This window comes from Poromitra crassiceps (assembly GCF_964638095.1).
Source record: "Poromitra crassiceps genome assembly, chromosome: 18".
In the NCBI taxonomy this organism is placed as follows: Eukaryota; Metazoa; Chordata; class Actinopteri; order Beryciformes; family Melamphaidae; genus Poromitra; species Poromitra crassiceps.
The window spans coordinates 20,362,438-20,385,388 of NC_139636.1; the positions used below are offsets into that span (position 1 = coordinate 20,362,438).

Below are 22,951 nucleotides of genomic sequence, written 5' to 3' on the forward strand. Positions count from 1 at the left end.
CACAACATGCCCGCACATTTAATACAGCTCTTATTTCATTGCTGTGGAACAAAATGTTTATTTGAGCTGCATGTCCACTCTCAGGTTTAAGACAGAACAGGCCTAGCTAGTAGCTAGTGCTACAATACACATTGTATCTGCTTGTCTAAACACAGTTGTGCTTCATGTAGTGTCACAATAGCCAGCTGTAGATAAATATCTACGTCTGGGGCACAAGTTAACTCTTGAAAAGTGGTTAAGGACCGCCCCTCCCTCCCCCCCCCCCTGTGACCAAAACAAAATGCGTGACACTGACAGACACATGAATTGACCAACCACGGACATCGTGGGGCGGTACATTTTGGACGATGCACCAATGCACGCAGACAGTCAGACTTCTGTTACAGTCCAGCCAATCAGTGGCTTGTTGCAGCTTTTCTTGCTGCAAAACCCAGAAATGCTGACTTGGGATTCAGACCCTCCGCTACGGAGAGTCTGACCACGTGAGACTAGGCGTCATCATGTATGTCCCATAAAACATTAGCCTAATTTGCTGGTGTCCTTAATCTTATTCATTTATAGTTTTAGAACTTCTATGAGCTGTGTTCAACAGCTTCACTAATAGCTTTGTTTTCTGGTTCTTTTGGTTTTTAAATTGGCATTAGCTTCAATTCCAGGTAGGATAAAAGAAAAATCTTAAATTTGATGCATCCCTCCTGGTGGATCAGGTTGCTAAGACACATACCACCATGTAACCATAAACAACACGCTGGGCTTGGCTATGTCTCCCAATGCTCCCTGTCTCTGTCTCTACTGCGAGCAGGAGGAGGCAAAATGCCAGAAATTAAACTCTTTTTTTACTTCAATATTTTATCTTCACATTTTTTGAACAATACACAAACAAAACAAAACAAACAAGCTCAGTCACAGGAAAAAAAACTATATACACATACATATTATCGATGCTCAATATTGCAACATGGTGCCACCAGCTCCATAAGGTGCTTACTGTATGTGCTTGTAAGGGATATTGTGCATGGGAACCCATGCAAGGGGTCCATGAGAAACCAGCCAGGCGAGTCACCTGTCGCCCCTAACCTCATCAAGGTAGACTAGAAACGGGTCCCAAATAGTTGAGAATTTTTTAAGTGAGTTGGTCCTCAGGAACCTAAATCTCTCCATCCGTATGACAGAGGTCATGTCCGTCAACCACAACTGAAAAGAAGGTGAAGAGGGGGACTTCCATTCCTGCAGAATGAGTTTTTTTTGCAACAGTTGTCCCCTGCGTCAGACTGTTGCACAGCTGTAGGGAAGTTCAGAGAGGACTCGGAGCAGCCGAAGATGGCGAGTTCTGCCTCCGGCTGAAGGGTTATTTTGTAGGCCTTAGAGTACCAATCAAATATTTTGGCCCAGAATGCTGTTAGTAAGGGGCAGAACCAGAAGGCATGAGGTAGTGTGCCCTCTGAAACTTGACACCTGTCACACAGTGGCGAGACAGAAGGGAAGATCTTGTTTAATGTATGCTTGGAATAGTGAAGAAGGTGAGCGACTTTAGTTTAGTTTAAATTGGATGAGCTGGTGTCACCTATTAACTGAGCAGAGTTGTATCACAGTCAGACTCCTTTCCCATATAATGTCAGATAGAAATTAAACTCTTAAATTTGACTTTCTGATACACTGTGCTCCCAGCACATACATTCTTTCCGTTTTTCAATCTGGTAGTCTGACCACTAGGGTTGTGCGATGTCATCCAATACCCACCGTGATTGTTTCACAGTGAAACATTGTGTTGGACGATGGCATCGTCAATGGGTGGGGGGAATAATTAATTATTTATTAAGTCGCTGCGTTGCTGTAATTCCATTTGGCTAGATTCAAGATTCAAGATTCAAGATTCAAGTTTATTATTTGTCCCCGAAGGGCAATTTGTGTGCAGCAGACATAAAAAGCATAGCGAATACATGAAAAAACAAAACATGAACAAATTAAAACAAACATGGAGCATGGCAGCAGTTTTCCAGCAGAAAAAGGATCAAGTAAACACAGGATAAAAGTAAAATAAAAACAAAATAAAAACAAAATAAAAACACACCTGAGGGGATCTGTACGATGTACTTAAAAGTAGTAAAAGACACGTACATGAACTTAAAAGTAATAAGAGTCCAGGACTATTTGAGCTCACATAAATAGGTAGGTAAAAAATAAATAAAGATATATCTCGAATATAAAATATATAAAGAATATTTATAGCAGCAATACCTACCTAAGAAGAGAGACAAGGAGAGAGAGTGCATCATCTCCTCCGCCCAGCAGCGTTTAAGCTGCACGAGAGACAGAGAAAAGAGAGCGAGACAGAGAGAGAGAGAGAGAGAGTGCACTATCTCCTCCTCTCAGCAGCATTTAAAGCTGTGATGGAAACAGGAACGAAAGACAGTTTATATCTGTTTCTCGTAGCCCTTGGAACCTTTAGCCGAAGGCCCGAAGGGAGCAGCACATACTCTGGACAGAGAGGATGAGTATCGTCCATGCGAATGGACATGGCCTTTTTAAGCACCTGTTTGTTAAAAATGTGGTCCAGGCTACTAAAATTTACTCCGGCTATTTTTGATGCCGCTCTCACGATCCTCCCGAGAGAGTTCCTCCCTTGAATACCAAGGTTTCCATACCAACAGATAAGGCTAGCCGCTGCAATGTGTTCACATTAACAACAGGACAGCTGAGCTCAGAGCCAGGCGACTGAAGTGGGCAGTGGCTGTCACTACCAGCAATTTGAACGGCGCAAAACAAATAACGTTAACGTTACAGATCCTCACCAACAACGTGTGTGTGTTGAATTTAGCTAGCTGGCAGAAAACTGACTGAATTACTGGCTGATATAACATTAGATTCGCGTGGGCTTTTGAACCTAATGTAATGAGAGAGTTTAGGAGAAATGGCTCGAGAAACGCAGCTGCTGTATCTGGAGCGAGTAGCGACTCCAACTTTCACTTTGGAAAAATTCACTTTGGTTAAATTCACAGTTGAAGACTTGTACTCGCTTTGGGTTGAAAACAGGAAAGAACATGAAGTTTCACAACAACACAGCCGACTTCTCACACGCGGGGGACGCCCCGGCGACATTAAACAAGCGCACCCAGTTCAGATAAGCAGTAGAGCGGGGGAGGAGGAGGGGAGCGGGAGGCTTCTCTGAACTGGGTGCGCTTGTTTAATGCCGCCGGCGCGTCCCCCGCGCATTACGGTAAGTGGACTTGGCCTTTTTTATTATTAAAACGGCAAATTTAATTCGAACAGATAATTAATTACGATGATCCGATGTAGAAGGCTCAGAGGTCGATGGGGGGTCGGCCCATCACGATGGTCGATGCCATCGTCCATCGTGCCAACCCTACTGACCACCTCCTCAAAGTAACCTCCTCCCACTCTCTCTCTCTCTGCCCCTCCCTACAGGTAATGTCTGTACTGACATTACCAAACCATCGTCCATCCATTTTTTAGCCTACAATCCAAATGTATTGGCAAAACAAGAGCTTTGTGTCACCCTCACTGCACACAGCCTCGTCTGTAGCTACTGTACACAGTACACCTAACTGTCCCTACAACCACTGGTGAAGATCATCCACAGCTAGGGCCAGCCAGCTTCTTTCCCCCGGGTTATGATGCAGACAGGTGGAGGCGGGGTGGAGCGAGCTGGTGGGGTCACGGGTGCAGTGATAAACATCTCTCTTTATCTTCGTAAAGTCATTCCAATGTCACCTCTCAGTCAGTGTCACTGTCAGACGGGTGTCACTTCAGGTTATCCTGCCTGTCTTTGTTCCCACATTTTAACATTCCTGCAGCTCACTGCCTCTTCGCACTGTTCGTCACAGAGGATGTTTGAAATGCACAGCATGGAGATAGCTTCTAGCTAGCTACCACTCAGCCAGTGTCCTCCACCTGTGCCACACAGGGTCACTGTGCTCAATCCCAGCACCTGTTCAGACATTGGTGACAATATGGTGGGAAAACTAGGCTATGACCTCCAGTCTGTTGTCAGCATAAGACAAACATTCACCAGTTTAATCAATTGTAATATTATCATTTCAGAAAAACACCTTTTTTCCCCCAATAAGGCCTAGCTTGCTAAAACAAACTAATCAGGTTGATTGGTATGTATTGTATAGGGCAGGCTAACTATGATTTTTTCCGAATAAGGTTTATGCTAGCCCTAACAAAAAAAATGCATAATACATTATGTTACCCCCAACCCCCCCTCGCCCCCGCCACCAATTTAAAAAAAAACGTCTGTAAACTTTAGCTTAGGCTTATTAGGTGAGTTTCCCAGCTAGCTTCCTGTATCATTAAATATAAACTGGTTTCTTGTCGTTTCTCTCTCTGTCTTTCTCTCTCTCTCTTTGTGTGATTGTGTGTCCATTAGAAACACACATATATAGCGTTACTTGAAAAGGCTGCTTGGATTTAAGTTCCTCAGCCCTATTCTTAGCCTCAAATCTGTCTCACCCTTCAGGCGTTGACAAGTGCTGGTCGAGCCTGTGCTCCGCGCAGCCTATAGAGGAATATAAATATATTTATACAGCTCCTCAGATAGGAAACAGCCTATAGAGGAATATAAATATATTTATACAGCTCCTCAGATAGGAAACAGTCGTGAAACACGAGAGCCCCCACAGAGACAGGAGCGTGAATGGAGGGAAAAGAAAGGGGCAGACTCGCATCAATCATAATCATTTCCCATAGAGGAGGAGTCGTTTTTAATGCTTTTAACATGTCTTCAATTGGGTCTCGAGCCTCCGGAGGGCTGTGTGTCAGGCGGGTGTGGATGTGACTCCACTGGGAGAAAGGTTCGCGCGTTTCATCGGCGTGTTTTTCCGGCGCTTACGTCACGCGGGGGCTACGGGCGCGTGCACAGTACCGGTAACGTTACTTGTTGTTTCCAAGTTGCACGCGAGTAAATCAATGCACGTAGCGCCGTAGCGCTCTCGCGCCAAATAACCAGAGAGGAGCTTTTCTTTTTGTTTGTATCCAAAAACGCCTGCAAACCTATCTCCTCGCCTCCCTCCCCTTCCTCTCCTTCCTCTTGACTTGTAAAGCCTGCCTCACGGAAGCTGAAGGGGGAACCGGAGAGGAGGTCTGTGTGTGGAGCAGCGATATAGACAGACTCAGAGAAAGGTGTAAAAAGGTCTGCGAGGCAAACCCCGTGTCGGTCCTCCTCGCCAGTCCAACAGCAGCAACACGGTGCGCGCCGCGGGGGTTTTCGGGGTGCTGTCACGGAAAGCTGAACCGCACATCGCCGTCAATTCTGGATTTCTTTATCCGCTTCCTGTCGTCCAGGATGAGGTTTAAAAGGAACGGCTCCTACACGCTAAATAGGTATGGACTGCTGCCTGTCTGTCTGTCTGTCTGTCTGTCTGTCTGTCTGTCAGTCTGTCAGTCTGTCTGTCTGTCTGTGGAGCGGAGATGCGCAGCGCATTCATGTGGTTTCCATGTGGGGGGGGGGGGGGGGGGGGGGGGGGACGACGACGACGACGACGCACGTTTTTTTTAAATCACTCTTTATAGTTACTATGGTATTCCCACAGGGACTTGCATTGTGTCTGTGTGGTACTCGATTGTGTGTGTGTGTGTGTGTGTGTGTGTGTATCGTGCGACTGTTTTTGTATTTTTGTCATAGTACTGTAGCCTATGTCTAGGACATACAGTAGCATAAAAACATTTCAGAACTACTACTATTTGAGAAATATTGAGGAAACTTGGCTCATCTTTGATACACAATCTGGTTATGAGATATGGACAGTGGTCAAAATTGAATCAGTTTGATTTGATGAAACTCCAGCTTTGCAGTATTTGACAGGAATCTGCTTCCTCTTTTCATTGTTGTGACCAGAGGCTGCAAGTAAAAAAGTGGCTGTTAAGAACTTAAGGCTGCTTAGACATGGATGATGATGTCATTTCCTTGTCAGGGTGCCCTCACCTGATTCTTCCTTTGTGGTGTCCACGTGTAACCCAGGCTGGATCGGGAGAAACCTGTCTGTCTCGCTTTGAGGGGGTGGTCTCTCTCTCTCTCTTTCTTTTGTTTTCTCTCTTCCATTGAGGAAAAGATCGAAGCGGACCTCTCTCTCTCTCTCGTCTCTCCACGCTGAAATACCCTCCCTGTGGTCCCATCACCTAGCAACTTTGTGTGTGTGTGTGTGTGTGTGTTAGTGTGCAGCTGCATGAGTGATGTGCGCTATGTGTGCCTACCTCTTTCTCCCTAACCCATTTTCCGTTGACATGACTGCAACAGGCTCTATTCATGTCCAGGCGTTTCTAAACCCGGTCACGAGTTGGCTCCTTCCCTGCCCAGTGGTTCTCTCTGTCTGCCTCTCTCTCTCTCTCTCTCTCTCTGTCTCTCTCTCTCTCTCTCTCTCTCTCTCTCTCTCTCTGTTCTCTCTCTCTCTCTCTCTCTCTTCATTGTGTTATCTGTTCAAGTCACAAGTTTAAGAAAAATACTTTCTTTGTCTCCTCTGTGCCATACCAACTAAACCACACGGCAATTTGAATGCTTGAATGCAGCTCAAGGCACAACAGTTATGCCGGATGTCTTGCTTTATTGTTCATCTGGATCCTTTGATAAAGCCTTGAGGAAGCACAAAAACACACACACACACACACACACACACACACACACACACACACACACACACACACACACACACACGTGTGTGTATTTGTTGAAAGTGACTGGTCATGTAATGTCAGTTTCCCTTCCTTCACTTCTTCTCTGGCACTCCTCCTTTCCCCCGGCCTTGTTATCGGGCGCAGACCCTTCCGCTGTAAACACACACACACACACACACACACACACACACACACACACACACACACACACACACACACACACACACCACATCCTGACTATTAGGTACTGAAACACAAAGAGGACTAATGAGTGCTCAGTGCTGAGCACACACTCCATCACACGGGCGCAAATGCGAGAAGGACGTTCTCACCGCGCACTCCCTCCCCTACGTCTTCACGCAGGAAGTGTGTGTGTGTGTGTGTGTGCAGAGGAGAGAAGAAAGCACGAAAATTGGAGTGTGCCCCCCCCCCCCCTAATCTGTTTGTGTGAGGGTCCGTGTCACGTGTGTACTCCTTGCAAGTGTGCATTCAGATCTCAGCGCTTAAAATTCACTTTGCAAACTGGGGGGAATTCCCCCCTCATATTCTTAAGATATGGGGATTTGTAGACTTGGATTTGTCAGCCGATACGACAACCGGTATTATCCGCTTCTCTTTTCCGATAACAGATACGATAACCAATAATAATTTCACATTTTTGTATTTAAGAAAATAAGTTCTTAACCTGTAGTTTAAGCACACCTGGGGTATCATAAATATGATAGGAGTGTTTTAAAGTGTGTCACTCAATAGGAAAAAATAAAGGCTTTAATACAACCGAAAGGCTATGGCTGCTTAGTCTCCAGATAAAACACAATGACAAAAAAGGCATAGTAATTCAGGGATGCAAAGTCATGGATAGTGAAAAAGGTGACAGATACCAGGGCAGACACAAAATCATTCACTTAAGTGCCCTATTTTGGGATGAAAAAGGTGACTGTTACCTAAAGGTGACTAGTTGGATCCCTGCTTGTTGTCATGTTACTTGCAACTAAATGGGTTGTCTGCTTCCTCCCACCAGATTAAATAAAAGACATGATGTTGTATGTTATGATGTTGACTGATGTTTTTCATGTAAATGTGCACATTTGTTTTCCTTATTATTGATCTCAGAACCAAACAGATCATGGCCCTGTCCAGCAGCTAACTAAACTCAAATCCATGTTTGGTCCAAAGCTAATTAGCTATCCGCTCATTCACTTAAAGCAGCTACGAGCAACTTTTTCGATTGTTATTAAACAGTATAAATTTAACATCAATGCATCACATCTTACCTCTAATAGTCGACGAGACCAACGCAGAGTAGTCTCGCTTGAACCCCGAGTGAATCGGCCAGTGTTAGTGTGTCTGTAGCCAGGGCAGATCAGGAAGTGAAATGAAACGGTTTGCAGCAGCCACTTCGGCCATAACCACAAAATAACTTCCAAAAAACCTGTTAGAATATAACGTGAGATGTTCCCGAGAGTATGCGTGGCGTTCACATTGTTTATGTTATGTTGCTAGGCAGCGCAAACGGCGTAGGAAGGCAGCTGCGTTTCACTTCCTGGTTTCACTTCCGGGTTACCCGGTCCGGTCGCTCTAGAGAGCCCCCTGTTGACGCGAGTTTAGACAGACTATAGACTTAATAATCACCTAAGGGAGCAATCTCAGATACACACGGCTTTGGTCTCGTCGACTATTAGAGGTAAGATGCATTGATATTAAATTTATACTGTAATAACAATAACAATCGAAAAAGTTGCTCGTAGCTGCTTTAAATAGAACATTAGCTAGCTGTTAGCGGGTAGACTGGACGTTTTATTTTGGGTAAAGCATGAGAGGTTTTTATATGGATTATGCCAGGTCTGGGTCTGGGAGTATGAAGTGCTTTCAATGCGTGGATGTTTGCCACAACAATCATTTTGGGTAGTACTTTCACGGATTGTGCCAACACTGCTGGTGCGCTGTCTGGACTGCTAATGTTAGCCAGCTAATGATCGCTAGCCAAGTCAAGTCAAGTTTATTTGTATAGCCCTAATTCACAAGCATGTCTCGGAGGACTTCACAGAAAATATGTCTAGCTAATTCTAGCTGACATAACAGTGAACAGTAGCAATTACAGTAGTAATAATAATACATTGAACAATCATATGATAGAGAAATATAGAAAATATAGAATAAAATGGGCACCATTCTTTAGGGTAGAATGGGCGCCATGCTTTAGAATAGTGGGGGAGGAGAACAGGAGAGGGAGGAGGTGGGAAGGGAGCAGGGGGGGAGAGCAGGGGGAATGTGAGAGAGGAGAGAGCAGGAAAGTGATGAGCTGGGGAGGGAATGGGGAATGTGGGGGAGGAGAGAGCAGGGAAGGAGCAGGGGAAGGGGGGAAAGAGGGAGCAGGAGGAGGGAGGGAGAGCGGGGGGATGTGGGGGAGGAGAGAGCAGGGAAATTACAGTAGTAATAATAATATAGCCATAAGCTAAACAAGTCGCTGCCTCCTCGCCAGGTTTGGTTTAACATAATGCCAGCTCAGACTTTTCCTCTCCTCTGGGAAAGCCTTGCGGGACGACATGCGTTGCAAATCAGCAGAGGCTTTTAGCGTTGTCGAGAGAGGAGAGAGCGGCCCACTGTCCTTTTGTTGTGTGACGAGCAGATTGCCAGACGGAAGTTGGTCCCCTGTGCAGTGCGTCCCACCGTTGTCTGTGTATTCAGCAATGTTCCATCCCAGCGGTTCTCGCATTGTAATGTGGGACTTGTCGTAGCATAGACTGTATAAAGAGATGGACAGAGTGAGTGTGACGTCACCCAGTGGTTTGTGATCTCCCATTCTGAAGCCTCTAGTTTGTTGTTTTGGTCGCGGTCGTCTTGGTTTCTCGCACAGTTTGCGCGAGACCAGGAGTTTCCCACAGAGTCGCAGCTCCGCCTGCTATGGATCCCTGATCAGCGAGTTGCGTGATCACTGGACAGACGACCTGTCAATCACGCTCAAAACAGTCTTTTTTATCTAAACGGCTGAGTTATATAAAGATTCACGCCCTGTACAGTTGTCATGAATGGTGAAATTAGCTATTACAGACCCAATTTTTTTTTGTTGCCAGGCTGGAAACATGTTTATTTATGCTGTAGAATTGGGCATTTTAACATGGATGAATGGTGAATGGGGACTGACTCGCTTCTGCAGCCAGTCTAAGTGGCCGTTTGAGGAACTGCAGTTTTTAGAACTTTCGCATTGACATCGATGACACCAAGAAAGTGTGTACAGGACAGGTAAGGGCGATGAGGTGAACAGTGACAGAGGAGGCTTGCTAGCTGCAGCCTCTGGTGACAGTCAGCCCAGGGAGGAGCAGGAGGACAGATGACATCATTAGATGTAAAAGTGCTGCTGCAGCTCCTCTTCTCATCTTTCATCCCATAAAGAACAGAACAGAGAGAAGAAGGGATCAGGAAGAGAGAGAGGCACAGGAAGTGCAGCGTGGTCCTGCGGTGTTGTCTGAGGCTGTGGAGACCTCGTCATCAACATAGCTCCTGGCTCTGGTTGCCGTCAGCTCCGCCTCGCTGTTGAGGAGAGCTTTTTATAAGTTGTTAACAGAATAGAGTGCCAAAGTCACGCCTGCCTCTTCCGGGTTCTGCATAAGGAATTTAATTATTTTATTATGGATTCCTTCTAAAAAAAAAAAGCTTTACTTGGTCACACAAACGATTCAGCTATATTTAGAATCAGAAGAGACCAACATTTCACACACAAAAAAGGAAAGGGGGAAAAAACGTTTTTGTTTTGGTCACAGTGAAATGGTTATGGTCTCTCCTGATTCTAATGTAGCTGAATTGTTTGGTTTGACCAAGTAAAACTCATTTTATAAGGATTTTTCTACGTCTATGGAAAAAATGAATGGTGGATGAAATCCCTTAGAACATATGCTGAATCCGGAAGAGGGCATGACTTTGGCACTCTATAAGAAGCCCCCCCCCCTCCCGCCCCCCTGTTGTTGTTGCGTAACACCTGACTCCTGAAGGTGATGGTCATCTCTGGTGTGTGTGTGTGTGTGTGTGCACCCACCACCACCTTGGCCCCGCCCCCTGTCTCTCTGGTGTGTGTGTGTGTGTGTGTGTGTGTGTGCACCCACCACCACCTTGGCCCCGCCCCCTGTCTCTCTGGTGTGTGTGTGTGTGTGTGTGTGTGTGTGCACCCACCACCACCTTGGCCCCGCCCCCTGTCTCTCTGGTGTGTGTGTGTGTGTGCACCCACCACCACCTTGGCTCCGCCCCTGTCTCTCTGGTGTGTGTGTGTGTGTGTGTGTGCACCCACCACCACCTTGGCTCCGCCCCTGTCTCTCTGGTGTGCGTGTGTGTGTGCACCCACCACCACCTTGGCTCCGCCCCCTGTCTCTCTGGTGTGTGTGTGTGTGTGTGTGTGCACCCACCACCACCTTGGCTCCGCCCCCTGTCTCTCTGGTGTGTGTGTGTGTGTGTGTGTGTGTGTGTGTGTGCACCCACCACCACCTTGGCTCCGCCCCCTGTCTCTCTGGTGTGTGTGTGCACCCACCACCACCTTGGCTCCGCCCCTGTCTCTCTGGTGTGCGTGTGTGTGTGCACCCACCACCACCTTGGCTCCGCCCCCTGTCTCTCTGGTGTGTGTGTGTGTGTGTGCACCCACCACCACCTTGGCTCCGCCCCCTGTCTCTCTGGTGTGCGTGTGTGTGTGCACCCACCACCACCTTGGCTCCGCCCCCTGTCTCTCTGGTGTGTGTGTGTGTGCACCCACCACCACCTTGGCTCCGCCCCCTGTCTCTCTGGTGTGTGTGTGTGTGTGTGTGTGCACCCACCACCACCTTGGCTCCGCCCCCTGTCTCTCCGGTGTGTGTGTGTGTGCACCCACCACCACCTTGGCTCCGCCCCCTGTCTTTCTGGTGTGTGTGTGTGTGCACCCACCACCACCTTGGCTCCGCCCCTTGTCTCTCTGGTGTGTGTGTGTGTGTGTGCACCCACCACCACCTTGGCTCCGCCCCCTGTGTTTCTGGTGTGTGTGTGTGTGTGTGCACCCACCACCACCTTGGCTCCGCCCCTGTCTCTCTGGTGTGTGTGTGTGTGTGTGGGCAGTGCACCCACCACCACCTTGGCTCCGCCCCCTGTCTCTTCCTTTGTCTTGGCAGGCTACAGCGAGGTGTTGTCTGTGCGCCCAGTCGGCGTGGCGGTTTGACATTGAGTGTCATTGTTTAACGGTGTGGGCTTGTCGTCTTCGTCATGGTCAGTTAAGCCTGTGTCGGTGTCCGTCCAGTCCAGCCGTGTCTCCGTGTCTCCTGTGTGCGTCTTGCTCTTTAAAGAATCATTTGAGTGTGAAAGGAACGGGGTGGATAGTGGATATTGGAGGGCAGGAGAGAAACCTTATAGTCTCTCAATGATGAGAGGGACGAGAGAGAGAGAGAGAGAGCGAGAGATGAACTGAGGTCGGTAATTCACTGTTTGTCCTTCACCCTGTTTGCTCACAGCACACACCAAAGTGCTCTGCAGGGATTGGCTGTCTTCCTGGGGGCTTGCCACAGTGATCGCTCCTCCCATACCTTTGCATCAAATGTGTGAATGAGGAATAGCTGGGGCAGCAGTGTTTGTACGTGTGTACGTACGTGTGTACGTACGTGTGTGTGTGTGTGTGTGAGAGAGAGAGTATGTGTGTGTGTGTTTGCATGCGCATGCGTGTGTGTGTGTGTGTGTGTGTGTGTGTCTACATGCTGTGCTGGTACAGCACATGTTCACGTGTTTCGTCCCTGCTCAATATTAACTTTAGAGTTGACAATTAGCCTTTTGCTGTTAAAACTCAATTAGGTATCACATATCGAGCGAAGGCGTGTGTGTGTGTGTGTGTGTGTGTCGGGGGGGCTGGTGGAGATAGGATGTTTAGTCCTTGTTTAGGGTGTATACAGATGGCAGAGATTCCTCCCAGGGAATGCTTCCTCTCTCTCTGTCACCCTCTCTCTCTCTGCCCCTCTGTCTCTCTCTCTCTCTTCCTCTCTCTCTATGTCACCCTCTCCCTCTCTCTCTCTCTCTCTCTCTCTCTCTCGGTCACCCTCTCCCTCCCTCTCGGTCTCTCCGTCCATCTCGCTCTCCCCTGCAGTCCACCCTGTGCTGTCCAGCAGTCAGCAGTTTGTTTATGGGGCTCTGTTTGCCAAGCTAATCTTCCCGCCTTTCAAGTGGGAGCCAGCTAGCGAGAGAGCGAGGCAGAGCGAGAGAGAGAGAGAGGGAGAGAGAGTGTGAAAAGGAGAAGCAGGCAGTTGCATTACTTGGAAGGGAGAGAGAGGAACATGCTTACAGGGAGTCAGGCACGGACTCTCGTTCTGTGAAGGTTTTCTTTTCACAGCCTTGGTGTATTGATATTGATGCGTGTGTGTGTGTGTGGCGGACGTGAAGTGTGTGCGCGACTGCGCGTGCGCCTCTCTTGCGTGACCCCCGTTAAAGTCAAGGGCCACTCAGCCAGCCGTGTGATTACACAGCAGGGTGTTATGCCGGAGCTGGGAGCCGCTGCCCCCCTACACCTGTAGCCCGGTGTGCAGGAGAGAGAGGACCACCCCACCACCGGCTGGATGGGGGTTCTGGTGTGCTGCGACTGCTTCTTCTATAGGTAGATCTCTCTCTCTCTCTCTCTCTCTCTGTGTTCCCCTCTGTCTCCTCTCATCATTGTTATTGTTGCTGTCATTATTGACTTGTGAGCATTCCCCTGTTCTCTCATCCCTAATTTAGGGTCTGTCCTTACTTACCTATCAAACCCCCCTCCTTCCTCCTCCTGATCCAGTGGTTCTCATTCTCTCTCTCTCTCTCTCTCTGTGTTATTGTGCTGCGGTTTGGAGGAGACATTTGAGGACAGTGCTGCTGTAGCAGGCAGAGATTGTGCTGTAGTCAGACACTGGGGGCATCTGGACTCTGGAGGGAGGGAGTGGAGAGCAGAGGGGTAGAAACGGGCATGTCTCCAGCCTCCATAGCTGTGAGGAGCTGTTGGCTCCAGGGTTAGTTAGGGAGTAGGTTAAGGTCGGTTGGAGCGGATTGGCACGCAGCCAGAATGAACCCATGCTGGTTAGAGGGACCTCTCCTCTCCTCTCCTCCTGTGTGCCTCTTGGCTGTGCAGGCCTGTTTGTTTGGACATGGTGTTCACTGTTCCTGCACGGCGCTGTGTTTTTGGAGCTGTAGACTTTCCAGACTTTGCCCTCTTGTCCGGTTGGGTTCGGATAATTTGCTTTCTATTCTAATCAGGTCACCACAGATATCAGCAGCTGGCACAGCCTCCTCGTGTTAGCGAGCCCAGCAAGTTGTTTTTTGATAGCTGATTGACTTACTGGCACACATGTTACATGTAGCTGGCTATTGTGCTGGAGAGAATGGCTGGATGATTTAGGTTAGCCTCACTCTGGCAGTCAGAGCCGAAGGGATCTGGTTGCCTTCTCTTGTGGTCGTAGGGTTAGCCAGCATGGGCCTGCCTTAACTGCAGTATAAAGTCTATTTATAACGTTCTAGCTCCCGGAGGAGCGTTTTGATGGTGAGGGCCAAATTGTAGCTATAGCACACACATGCACAGACACACACACACATGCACACACACACACACACACACACACACACACACACACACACACACACACATGCACACACACACACACACACACACACACACACACACAGCTGCATTGGATTAGGCCATCAGAACGTACTATGATTCAGAACTTTGTTTACACTCCATTGCTACTCTTCACATGAATAACAGCCTGGTCTTTGTATGTGTGTGTGTATGTCATATATGTATCTGTTAAGCTCCACGTGTGTGTGTGTGTGTGTGTGTGTGTGTGTGTGTGTGTGTGTGTGTGTGTGTGTAGGTAGGTGTGTAGGCCTTGGTGAAAGACACAGAAGCCTTGTGAAGGGAGGGCTTGTGCCAGAAGGAGTTCTGTTTTCTTCTTCGCCCCACCCCTCCCACCCAATTATCATCAAACTAGGGGTGGGGACTCAGTCGGAGCGCTGACGTCTTATTGGCTCATTAAGGCGAAATGCTTCGTCATTTCTATTTTTAGCGGTTCCTCTCCCTTGGGTTGGCGTCAGCCAATCAAATGGCTTGGCAGTGATGTTATATGGTTTGATTGATGTGTGTTTGTGCGAGGCACACCCATCCCAACAGGTCCGCGTTGACCTCAGCCTCCGTCCTCTGAGCTCCTGTGTTTCAACAGTAGCATTGTGTTGTGTGGAGTACGAGCTGCCTGCCAACACACAGTCACACCAAGTCAACTCCACTGTTGATCATCCTGCTTAGAATGGAGCCATTGAAAAACCTTTCAACATGTGACGCAAAGTCAAATAGTTCTGGAAACGGACCTTCTTTCCGTGGACTGTGTATTATGTTGGTGTACAGTCAGGAGAAATGACACAGTGTTTTACCACTAGGTGAACTGAGGGAACAGCCGGACAACTTGGCTAGCTGCTGTTGTACTCGGACAAAGAAAACGTTAGCCGTGTTTACATTGAGCCTAATATTGCATTCATAATCAGAATAATGGACCAGAGCAGCCTGTTCTCAATTTGATTGAATTTGGTATGAAAGGGGGCTTGTATCATTGATAATCCATTCAAGAGGAGATTATTAGGTGCTTTTACGCTTTAACAGACCACTATCCATTTGGAATACTGTACAATATAAAACATCTTGTGTTTAATATGAAACATAAGAAACAAGAAGAATATTGTACAAAGCTGATGTTTATCACGCTATTCTCAAACAGAGAATCTATGCATATCAATATGCATACCGTAGTTATATTCTCATCACTAAATAAAGATCACTTTAGTGTCTACGAGGTAAACATTGAACCTATCTGATGGGGATTTAACTGTGTGTAGTCTCTGATGTGCTGCTCTAAAAAGAGCAACTTAAAAACAGACATATTCTTACTGTTGATTTACCATTTGGTCATTCTAAAACGGTAGGCTTGGCCTTTAATCTGTCATGGCTAATGTCTAACCAAGAAAGCAGACGTATTCTCCTCACTACGAGTGGCCATCGTTAATGAGAGGTTTTGTATTCACTAGCTCAAACACACTACACAGTAACCACCAAGCTTCCAGGTTCCACCTTTGCTTTGGGCTGTTGGCCTGTGTTGCGTCACTTTTGGATGTTATGTTAGCTATATAATATATATGCCTTTAACTTGACTTGATCTATGCATTTAGGTTACATAGTCAGAGTGAACACACACACAGACAGACACACACACAGACACACACACACACACACACACACACACACACACACACACACACACACACACACACACGCGCATTCTCTCTTACACATGATTAGTTCACCAGGGCCCTCTCCTCCTACACAGCTGTCCTGAAGCAAGCAACCACCACTCGAGTTGAAGCCTTGGTCACTGAATTGCTCATTCAGGCTATATTGTATTTTTCTGTGTGTTTCTGCGAACAAAAAGGGTGAAAAGTTGAACTTAAGTTGTGGTCATCATCGTCTCTGCATCATCGCCCCTCCAAACAACTGCAGCGTGAAACAGAAAATCCAATTTTCCTCCAGGTTATACAGCCTAACAGTTCTGTGCCAATATGATGTATTGTTGTTGACTTGTTGGTGGAGAGCAGGAACATTTGAAACAAAGGCGTATGTGTGTGTTTGTTCATAGTGGATTAGTTGGTGAAATGTATAGTGTGTTGTGTGGTGTGGAACAATAGTTGTGAGTGTGTCGTCGTGCTGCTGTTGTATGATTGTATTGTGTGTTGTATTAGCAGCGCTGGCCGTACTGTTTGCCATGTGTGTCTCATTAGGCGATCTTTGGCAGGCCCGGTCGCTTCCACAGAGCTCGACAACGACATCATTCTCCACCAAAAACCACTGCTCTCTCTCTCTCTCTCTCTTTCCTCTCACCCCGGCCCAGTGTCCTCCCCTCTCGCACGCCCGCCTTCCTTCCCCTCGCTCATGTCGCAATTGGATCAGGCCGAAATGCTTTCGCTCAAGGAAAGTTTAGCCGAAAGTTTTGTGCTGTAGCTACGGAGATGATTAGCGCATAGAGACATCTCCTGACAGCGTGACTGTTTTCTTTATTTTTTACCAAAAGCTCTCTGGAGGAATTTGATGGCATTATTCCCCGTGGCTACTCCTCTGTGCCATAGAGCGATTATAGTATCATACTGGGCAGAGGAAAATACCTCGAATTTGGACTTAACAGCAATATCAGCCTTTTTTAAATTTCTAAATGAAGAGTTGATGGTCTGTTGAAATTCTATTTCTAGAATTTTGGGAGGAGGGGCATCGATATTTGCTCAATCTCTATTCTTGATCATTTGTTTCCTTGTCTATTAGCCTCTAGCTGAACTCGGGGGCTTCAGTGGGCCCTGTGGCACAGCTGAGTGACCACACAGCAAGCTCACTGGCTACATTCTTTTCTAACAGTCTAACTATTCTGATATCCGGTTTGGATGGCACTCAGAATCTAGCTCCGCCTCACCTCTGTTGCCTTAGCTTAGGCTGTAATGCGGGTTAATCTTACTATGTTGGCAATGAATGAGTAGTGGACTATTGTATTTCAAATGATATGCTATCATATTAGAGATCAAATCAACCATGTCCAAGGAGAAAGGTGTCTGAATGCCTTGGTTGATCCAGCCAGGACTTGTGTTACACCTGAGTTGGACTGACAGTCGCTGGTCGGTTCAGGTGATGAGGACAGACTTGACTTGACTGACCGTCCTCTGTTTGCACCTGCCCTCCACTGACTGCAGAGGGCAGGCCTCACACACAGGGCCAGTTATATAACTGTGTGTGTGTGTGTGTGTGTGTGTGTGTGTGTGTGTGTGTGTGTGTGTGTGTGTGTGTGTGTGTGTGTTCTCAGAGCAGTATAGTCCTCCCTGGGTGCTGCTGGCTCAGGAGAAGGAGAAAGAGATGGCCTTGCAGTAACATCGCTCTTGCATTCAGAGCCGCACAGTCAGCACACACACACACACACACACACACACACACACACACACACACACACGTGAATCACACTTGTCCTCTTTGTGGCCTTTTTGTTAGTGAAGCATCTTGATTCAGCATCATCAGCTGAATGACAGCAAAGGCAAACATGATAGTAGAGGAACACAGAGGCTGTACTGTAGTGGACTGCATATGCAGGCAACTTTTTAAGCCACCAATAACAATAGCAATGCCTTAGGTAAGGAATATGTGTTGGTCAAGTGGCAGGAACAGAATAAGTCAGAATTCGTCTTTACGCTTGGCTGGGGAGTGGGGATGCAGCGACTGATTTCACTATTGACCGGCACCGCAGATTAAAATGTCACAGTTTTGTAACTGTAAAGGTATTGGTAGAGTCCTGCTGATGGCAGTTGGGAAGAAGCTGTTCTTGTGGCGAGAGGTTTTGGTCTTGACACACCTCAGCCTCTTGCTGAGGGGGAGTATTTCAAAGAGTTTGTGTGGGTGGGAGGGGTCAGCCATGATTTTCCGAGACCGCTTCAGCGTCCTGGCAGTGTGCAGGTCTTGAAGGGATGGCAGGTTGCATCTGATCACCTTCTCAGCACAGCGGATGATGCGCTGCAGTCCGTTAATGTCCTTGAAAATGGCAGCAGCATATCAGACTGTGATGGAGGAGGTGAGGAGGGACTCAATGATGGAGGTGTAGAAGTGCACCATCGTTGCCTTTGACACTTTTAAATTCTTCAGCTGCAGCATGAAGTACATCCTCTGCTGTGCCTTCTTGGTGAGAGCTCTCATTGTTCAGCTCTCATTCAGGTCCTGGCTGATGATGGTCCCCATGGAAGCGGAAGGACTCCAGTGTTAGCTGGGGAGTGACCCAGGGTGATGGGGGAGGGTGGGACTGTGTTCCTCCTGTAATCCACAATCATCTCCTCTCACTGTCTTTTGAGCATTGAGCTCCAGGTTGTTTTGACTGCACCAAGTCACCCCTTGCGGTGTATGGGAAGCGTAGTTAACCAATCTACTAACAAATGGGTGAGATCGCACTGTAAAGTATCCATTGTGTTGTGAAATAAATTAATGTATAATAATCATGATGAAACTGTGATCCCCCCCATCACTCAGACTGTAATCGTACCGTCAAAATCTATAATCGTTGCATCCCTCGTCCAGCCCTGTGTGAGCCGCAAAGGTGGCAAGGACAGGGTTTGTTGATGGATTGGGTGTAGCAGTTTGTTGCAGCAGCAGCAGTAGCCCACGGCTTCTCTGGTGCCTCTGGGAACAAGAGGCCCAATTCAGGGGAGACAGGAAGTGCCGGGGCGCCTCACTTCCTGTTTGCAGAGTTTGTCCCAGGCGAGAGAGAGAGAGAGAGTGGGAGGGGAGGGTGGACTGGTGCAACCTACTGTAATGCGAGGAGAGGGTGCTGAGTAGATTGGTCTTCCTCATTCTCTCTCCCTCTCTGTCTGTGTCTCTCTCTCACTCAAAACACACGCTTGCCTACATAGCTGTGTAATTGCCTCTGTGCTGCAGTGCCTTTGGCAGCTGTGCCCCCTCATTTGTTTCAGTTATCTACCATCTGACATGGCACGGTCGCTTACCAAGGATAGAGTGAAGAAGGACTTTCAAGTACAGTCAGGAAGGCAACTTTCTTACATACAAGTTGTCACGTCCTGCACCTTGTCAGCAGTGCTGATATATTCAGATGATCCATGAGACACACACAGACACACATGACTACCAGTACCTTCCTTGTGAGGCTATATTTAATCAGGACCGTCTCTGGTGAAGACATATATTGCAGAAGAAAGAGCAGGGATGTGCTGAGTGCTGACGGCAGCATGTTCTCTGAGGTGACGTAACGTTCATAACGTTTATTAGGTCCACTGTACGGCCGCTGGCCAAACTCACACCGGCCTGAAAGATCTTCTTTGGTATCAGCAGAGCTCTTCTGCTTTCTGCCAGCTAGTTTTGTGTTTGTGATCTAGACATTTCTTGTGTGAAGAAGACTATAATAGTCTTCTTCACACAAGAAATCTCTAGATCACAAACACAAAACTAGCTGGCAGAAAGCAGAAGAGCTCTGCTGATACCAAAGAAGATCAGTAAGGATAATAATGTATACAGGGTGCCGATGTCGTACCGAACCGTAACCGTTTAGGTACGAGGCTTTAGGTTCAATGCGCATTGCAAACCGAAAACCGAAACAAATCTTTCACTGCTGAACAGTGCAAGTCTTCTCTAAGGATATCATGGTAAAATAGAACTGAGATAAAAAACAAAACAAACGAAAGGTGTAAAAAAAAAAAACATTCTCTTAAATTAAATTAAAATACAATTTTAAACAAAAACTTTATAATAAAATAAATAAGTAAATAAAAAAAATCAACAACATTTCTCTGGCATTTGTTTCACTGTGTCGTATGGAACCACACTGTGAATGTTGTGAGCCGTTAACAGCCCTAGTGAAGACTGAGCTAGTTAAAGTCTTGTGTGTAGCAGACAGATGTGTGTGTGCATCACAACCCACCCCCCCTCTGGGAGAGATGATGTGTGTAGCAGACAGATGTGTGTGTGCATCACAACCCACCCCCCCTCTGGGAGAGATGATGTGTGTAGCAGACAGATGTGTGTGTGCATCACAACCCACCCCCCCTCTGGGAGAGATGATGTCACTGCATAGGCTCATGTCATGTGCCTTCCCAGGTGGGAGCCGGGTTACTCCTCTGCGACCAGCCAATCAGAGGCTTGGTTGCACCTGAATCCCTTGGCGAGGTAGACGCACACACACATTGGTACCCACCTGCCCGGTGTTATTGTCAAAGGCGCTGATCTCATCTGCTCATCAAAGGATCAGATTATTGTTCTTCTCACCGCAGCTCGTCGTTGATCACAGCATAAGGCACATCTACAGAGGGTGAAGGGACACACGTCAGTGAAGCGCGCCAAACGCTGTTCCAGCAGTGGAGGTTATGAAAGGACACGCATCCCCCCGTTCCCTGCTGCAAGGGCGTCTATTGATTTGACCTCCCTTGTGTCTCCTTTCTATCCATCTCTTTTATTTTCTCATGCTGACACCGGCAGCAGATGCCGCCGCCCACTTCCTTCCCTCTCGACCAAACCATCTGTGCAACAGCGGCCATGCTTTTTTTTGTTTGTGATGTATAAAAACTAAGTGCCTGTGTGTGTGTGTGTGTGTGTGTGTGTGTGTGTGTGTGTGTGTGTGTGTGTGTGTGTGTGTGTGTGTGTGTGTGTGCGCGTGCGTGCGTGCGTGCGTGTGTGTGCGCGTGTGTGTGCCTGTGTGTGTGCCTGTGTGTGGCAGAGGGAGAGGACAGGACACGCTCATGTTTCCTCCATGCCAGTCTTCTGCGACGAAGGGCCGGGCTTCGCTGCGGTCTCGCCGTCATCCCAACAATGGCCTCCAGGAGGGAAGCATACATGTGTGCTGGCTTTGTCCAGGAATTTCCATAACATGGCTCCTTTCTTTGTCTCCATGCTTCCCCTCCCATATCCTCCCCTTCCGCTGTTGTGGCTCGGCTGTGACATGGAAACACGTGAACGCGTCTTGTTCAATAACACCGGCCGTGTTATGTCTTCGCCCTCTGCCTAACATGAACGCAGCACGTCCCCCCCCCCCCCCCTGCTGATGACCCCCGAGAGAGACTGATATTTCCTAACAACCCGACACGATCTGCTGTCACAGCTAATGGAGCCAAAATTAGTTTTAAGGGTGGAAGACGCTGTGAAAAGGTAGACAGAAATTGATTTGCACTTCGACATCAAGGACCGCTAATTTAGTCCACATTAGGGCTGCACATTTTAGTCGAATCGAAATCGAAGTAGCCAAGTGCAATATCCAAATTGCCGGAGCCTGCAATTATTTGAGAAAGCTCAAATGTGCCACAACATGCCGTTAAATGAAGCATTGTGGTGCTACAGAGATGTCCCGGCCTACAAATAACATGATCCAGGTACAGACCCCAGTACAAATCACAACACATGTTTTGTGTATGTGTGTATGAAAATGAAATAAAATTGTATCATAATTGCAATATATGTCAGTACAATCGCAATATGTTTGTTTTTTAGTTTTTTTGCATATCGTGCAGCCCTAGTCCACATTTAGGCCACGGACCCCCATTTGACGAGTGTTTCTTTCGGACCCAAATCTGACATTTTTATTGTTAGATGTGATTTTGTCCAGAATTCCATGACCGTCTGTATTGTACAGTGTCTTCAGAGAAAACAGTCATGATCCAAACAGTCAGTCTTCTCCATTCTCTTAATTGTGTTCACTTCTTATAGATGAAATAATTGTGAAGTTTTAACAATCATCAATTTTCTGGGGCTTACAGCGCTCCGAGGCTGCTTACAGCGATTTGGCGGTGAAGCTTTATCTCTGCCCACTGCTGTCTTGTCTTGCTGTCATGGGTCTGTGTTGTTGCGGGCTAACCAACCATCACAGCCTCAGGTCTTGTTGTTTGCTAGCCTAGCAGTGATGTTTTTGTTGTTCTGCGAGAGGCGGTGCCATTGGTTACATCATGCTCCTCGCCCGCCTTCCCAGTGCGCCCCATGCCTCCCTCCGTGAAGAGATAATACTTCCTCTCTCAACAGCCAACTACACACACAGACACACACAGACGCACACACACACACACACACACACACACACACACACACACACATTTACCTGCGTACACTGGACACCTCTAAGCCGATTAGAAGTTCAAATGCACCCAAAGACACGTACGCTCTCCAGACAAGAGTAGCGGCCAAACTTCAGCACACATCCTATAAGCCCTCACCTTGCTTCTAGCAGGCATCGCTGACCCGCTCGGGTTTTCCACCTCCTCCTCCTCCTCCTCCTCCTCCTCCGCTCGCACGCTTCGCTTCACTTCACTCCCTCACCACGCCTGGGTGTGACCGCTTCCTACACCTTAGTCCACTCCCAGTGTTCATCAAACTCACACAATGGACCAGAGTTTCCTCTGCTATCGGATGGAGAGCACATCTCGTCTAGTCATCAGGCGTGGAACTTTTTTCCTCTCTCCTCAGGATTTCAGGATTGTTGGGACAAAACACTCATTCATCATCCCTAATGCAGATTCCTATTTTCCTGCCCCCCCCCCCCCCCCTTCCCTTTTATTTCGCACCATTATTCCTTGTTTTTGTCTTTTTGTGTCTTTTGTGTTCTGTCCACGTCCACGAGTCATCGCCCTTTTCAATAGAACTGAATAATGCTACAAAGGCCCAGGCTCTGGCGCTGAATTGGCTAAAATATAATACATGGAACTGAATTTGATTATAGTTTTTAATCAAGTGCCTTTTCAATTGTGCTACTTGGACAGAATGTGAAAGGAAGACGGATGCATTTTTAAAAGGCTCCAGTTGGAGGAC

At 47.5% G+C, this 22,951-nt stretch overlaps 1 protein-coding gene across 2 annotated transcripts in view; it reads left to right on the forward strand.

Annotated features, from left to right (window-relative positions):
• Positions 1-22,951, forward strand: part of mob2a (MOB kinase activator 2a) — a 107,050-nt gene that overhangs the window by 43,937 nt on the left and 40,162 nt on the right. Inside the window, exon 1 of one of the 2 annotated variants that reach the window (XM_083654545.1) lies at positions 12,996-13,222. The exons of the other annotated variant lie outside the window; for it this stretch is intronic. Within the exon in view, the coding sequence (XP_083510671.1) occupies positions 13,185-13,222 (38 nt within the window). The 5' untranslated portion in view covers positions 12,996-13,184. Of the gene's footprint in view, positions 1-12,995; positions 13,223-22,951 lie in introns of those variants that run through there. 2 annotated transcript variants of the gene reach the window in all.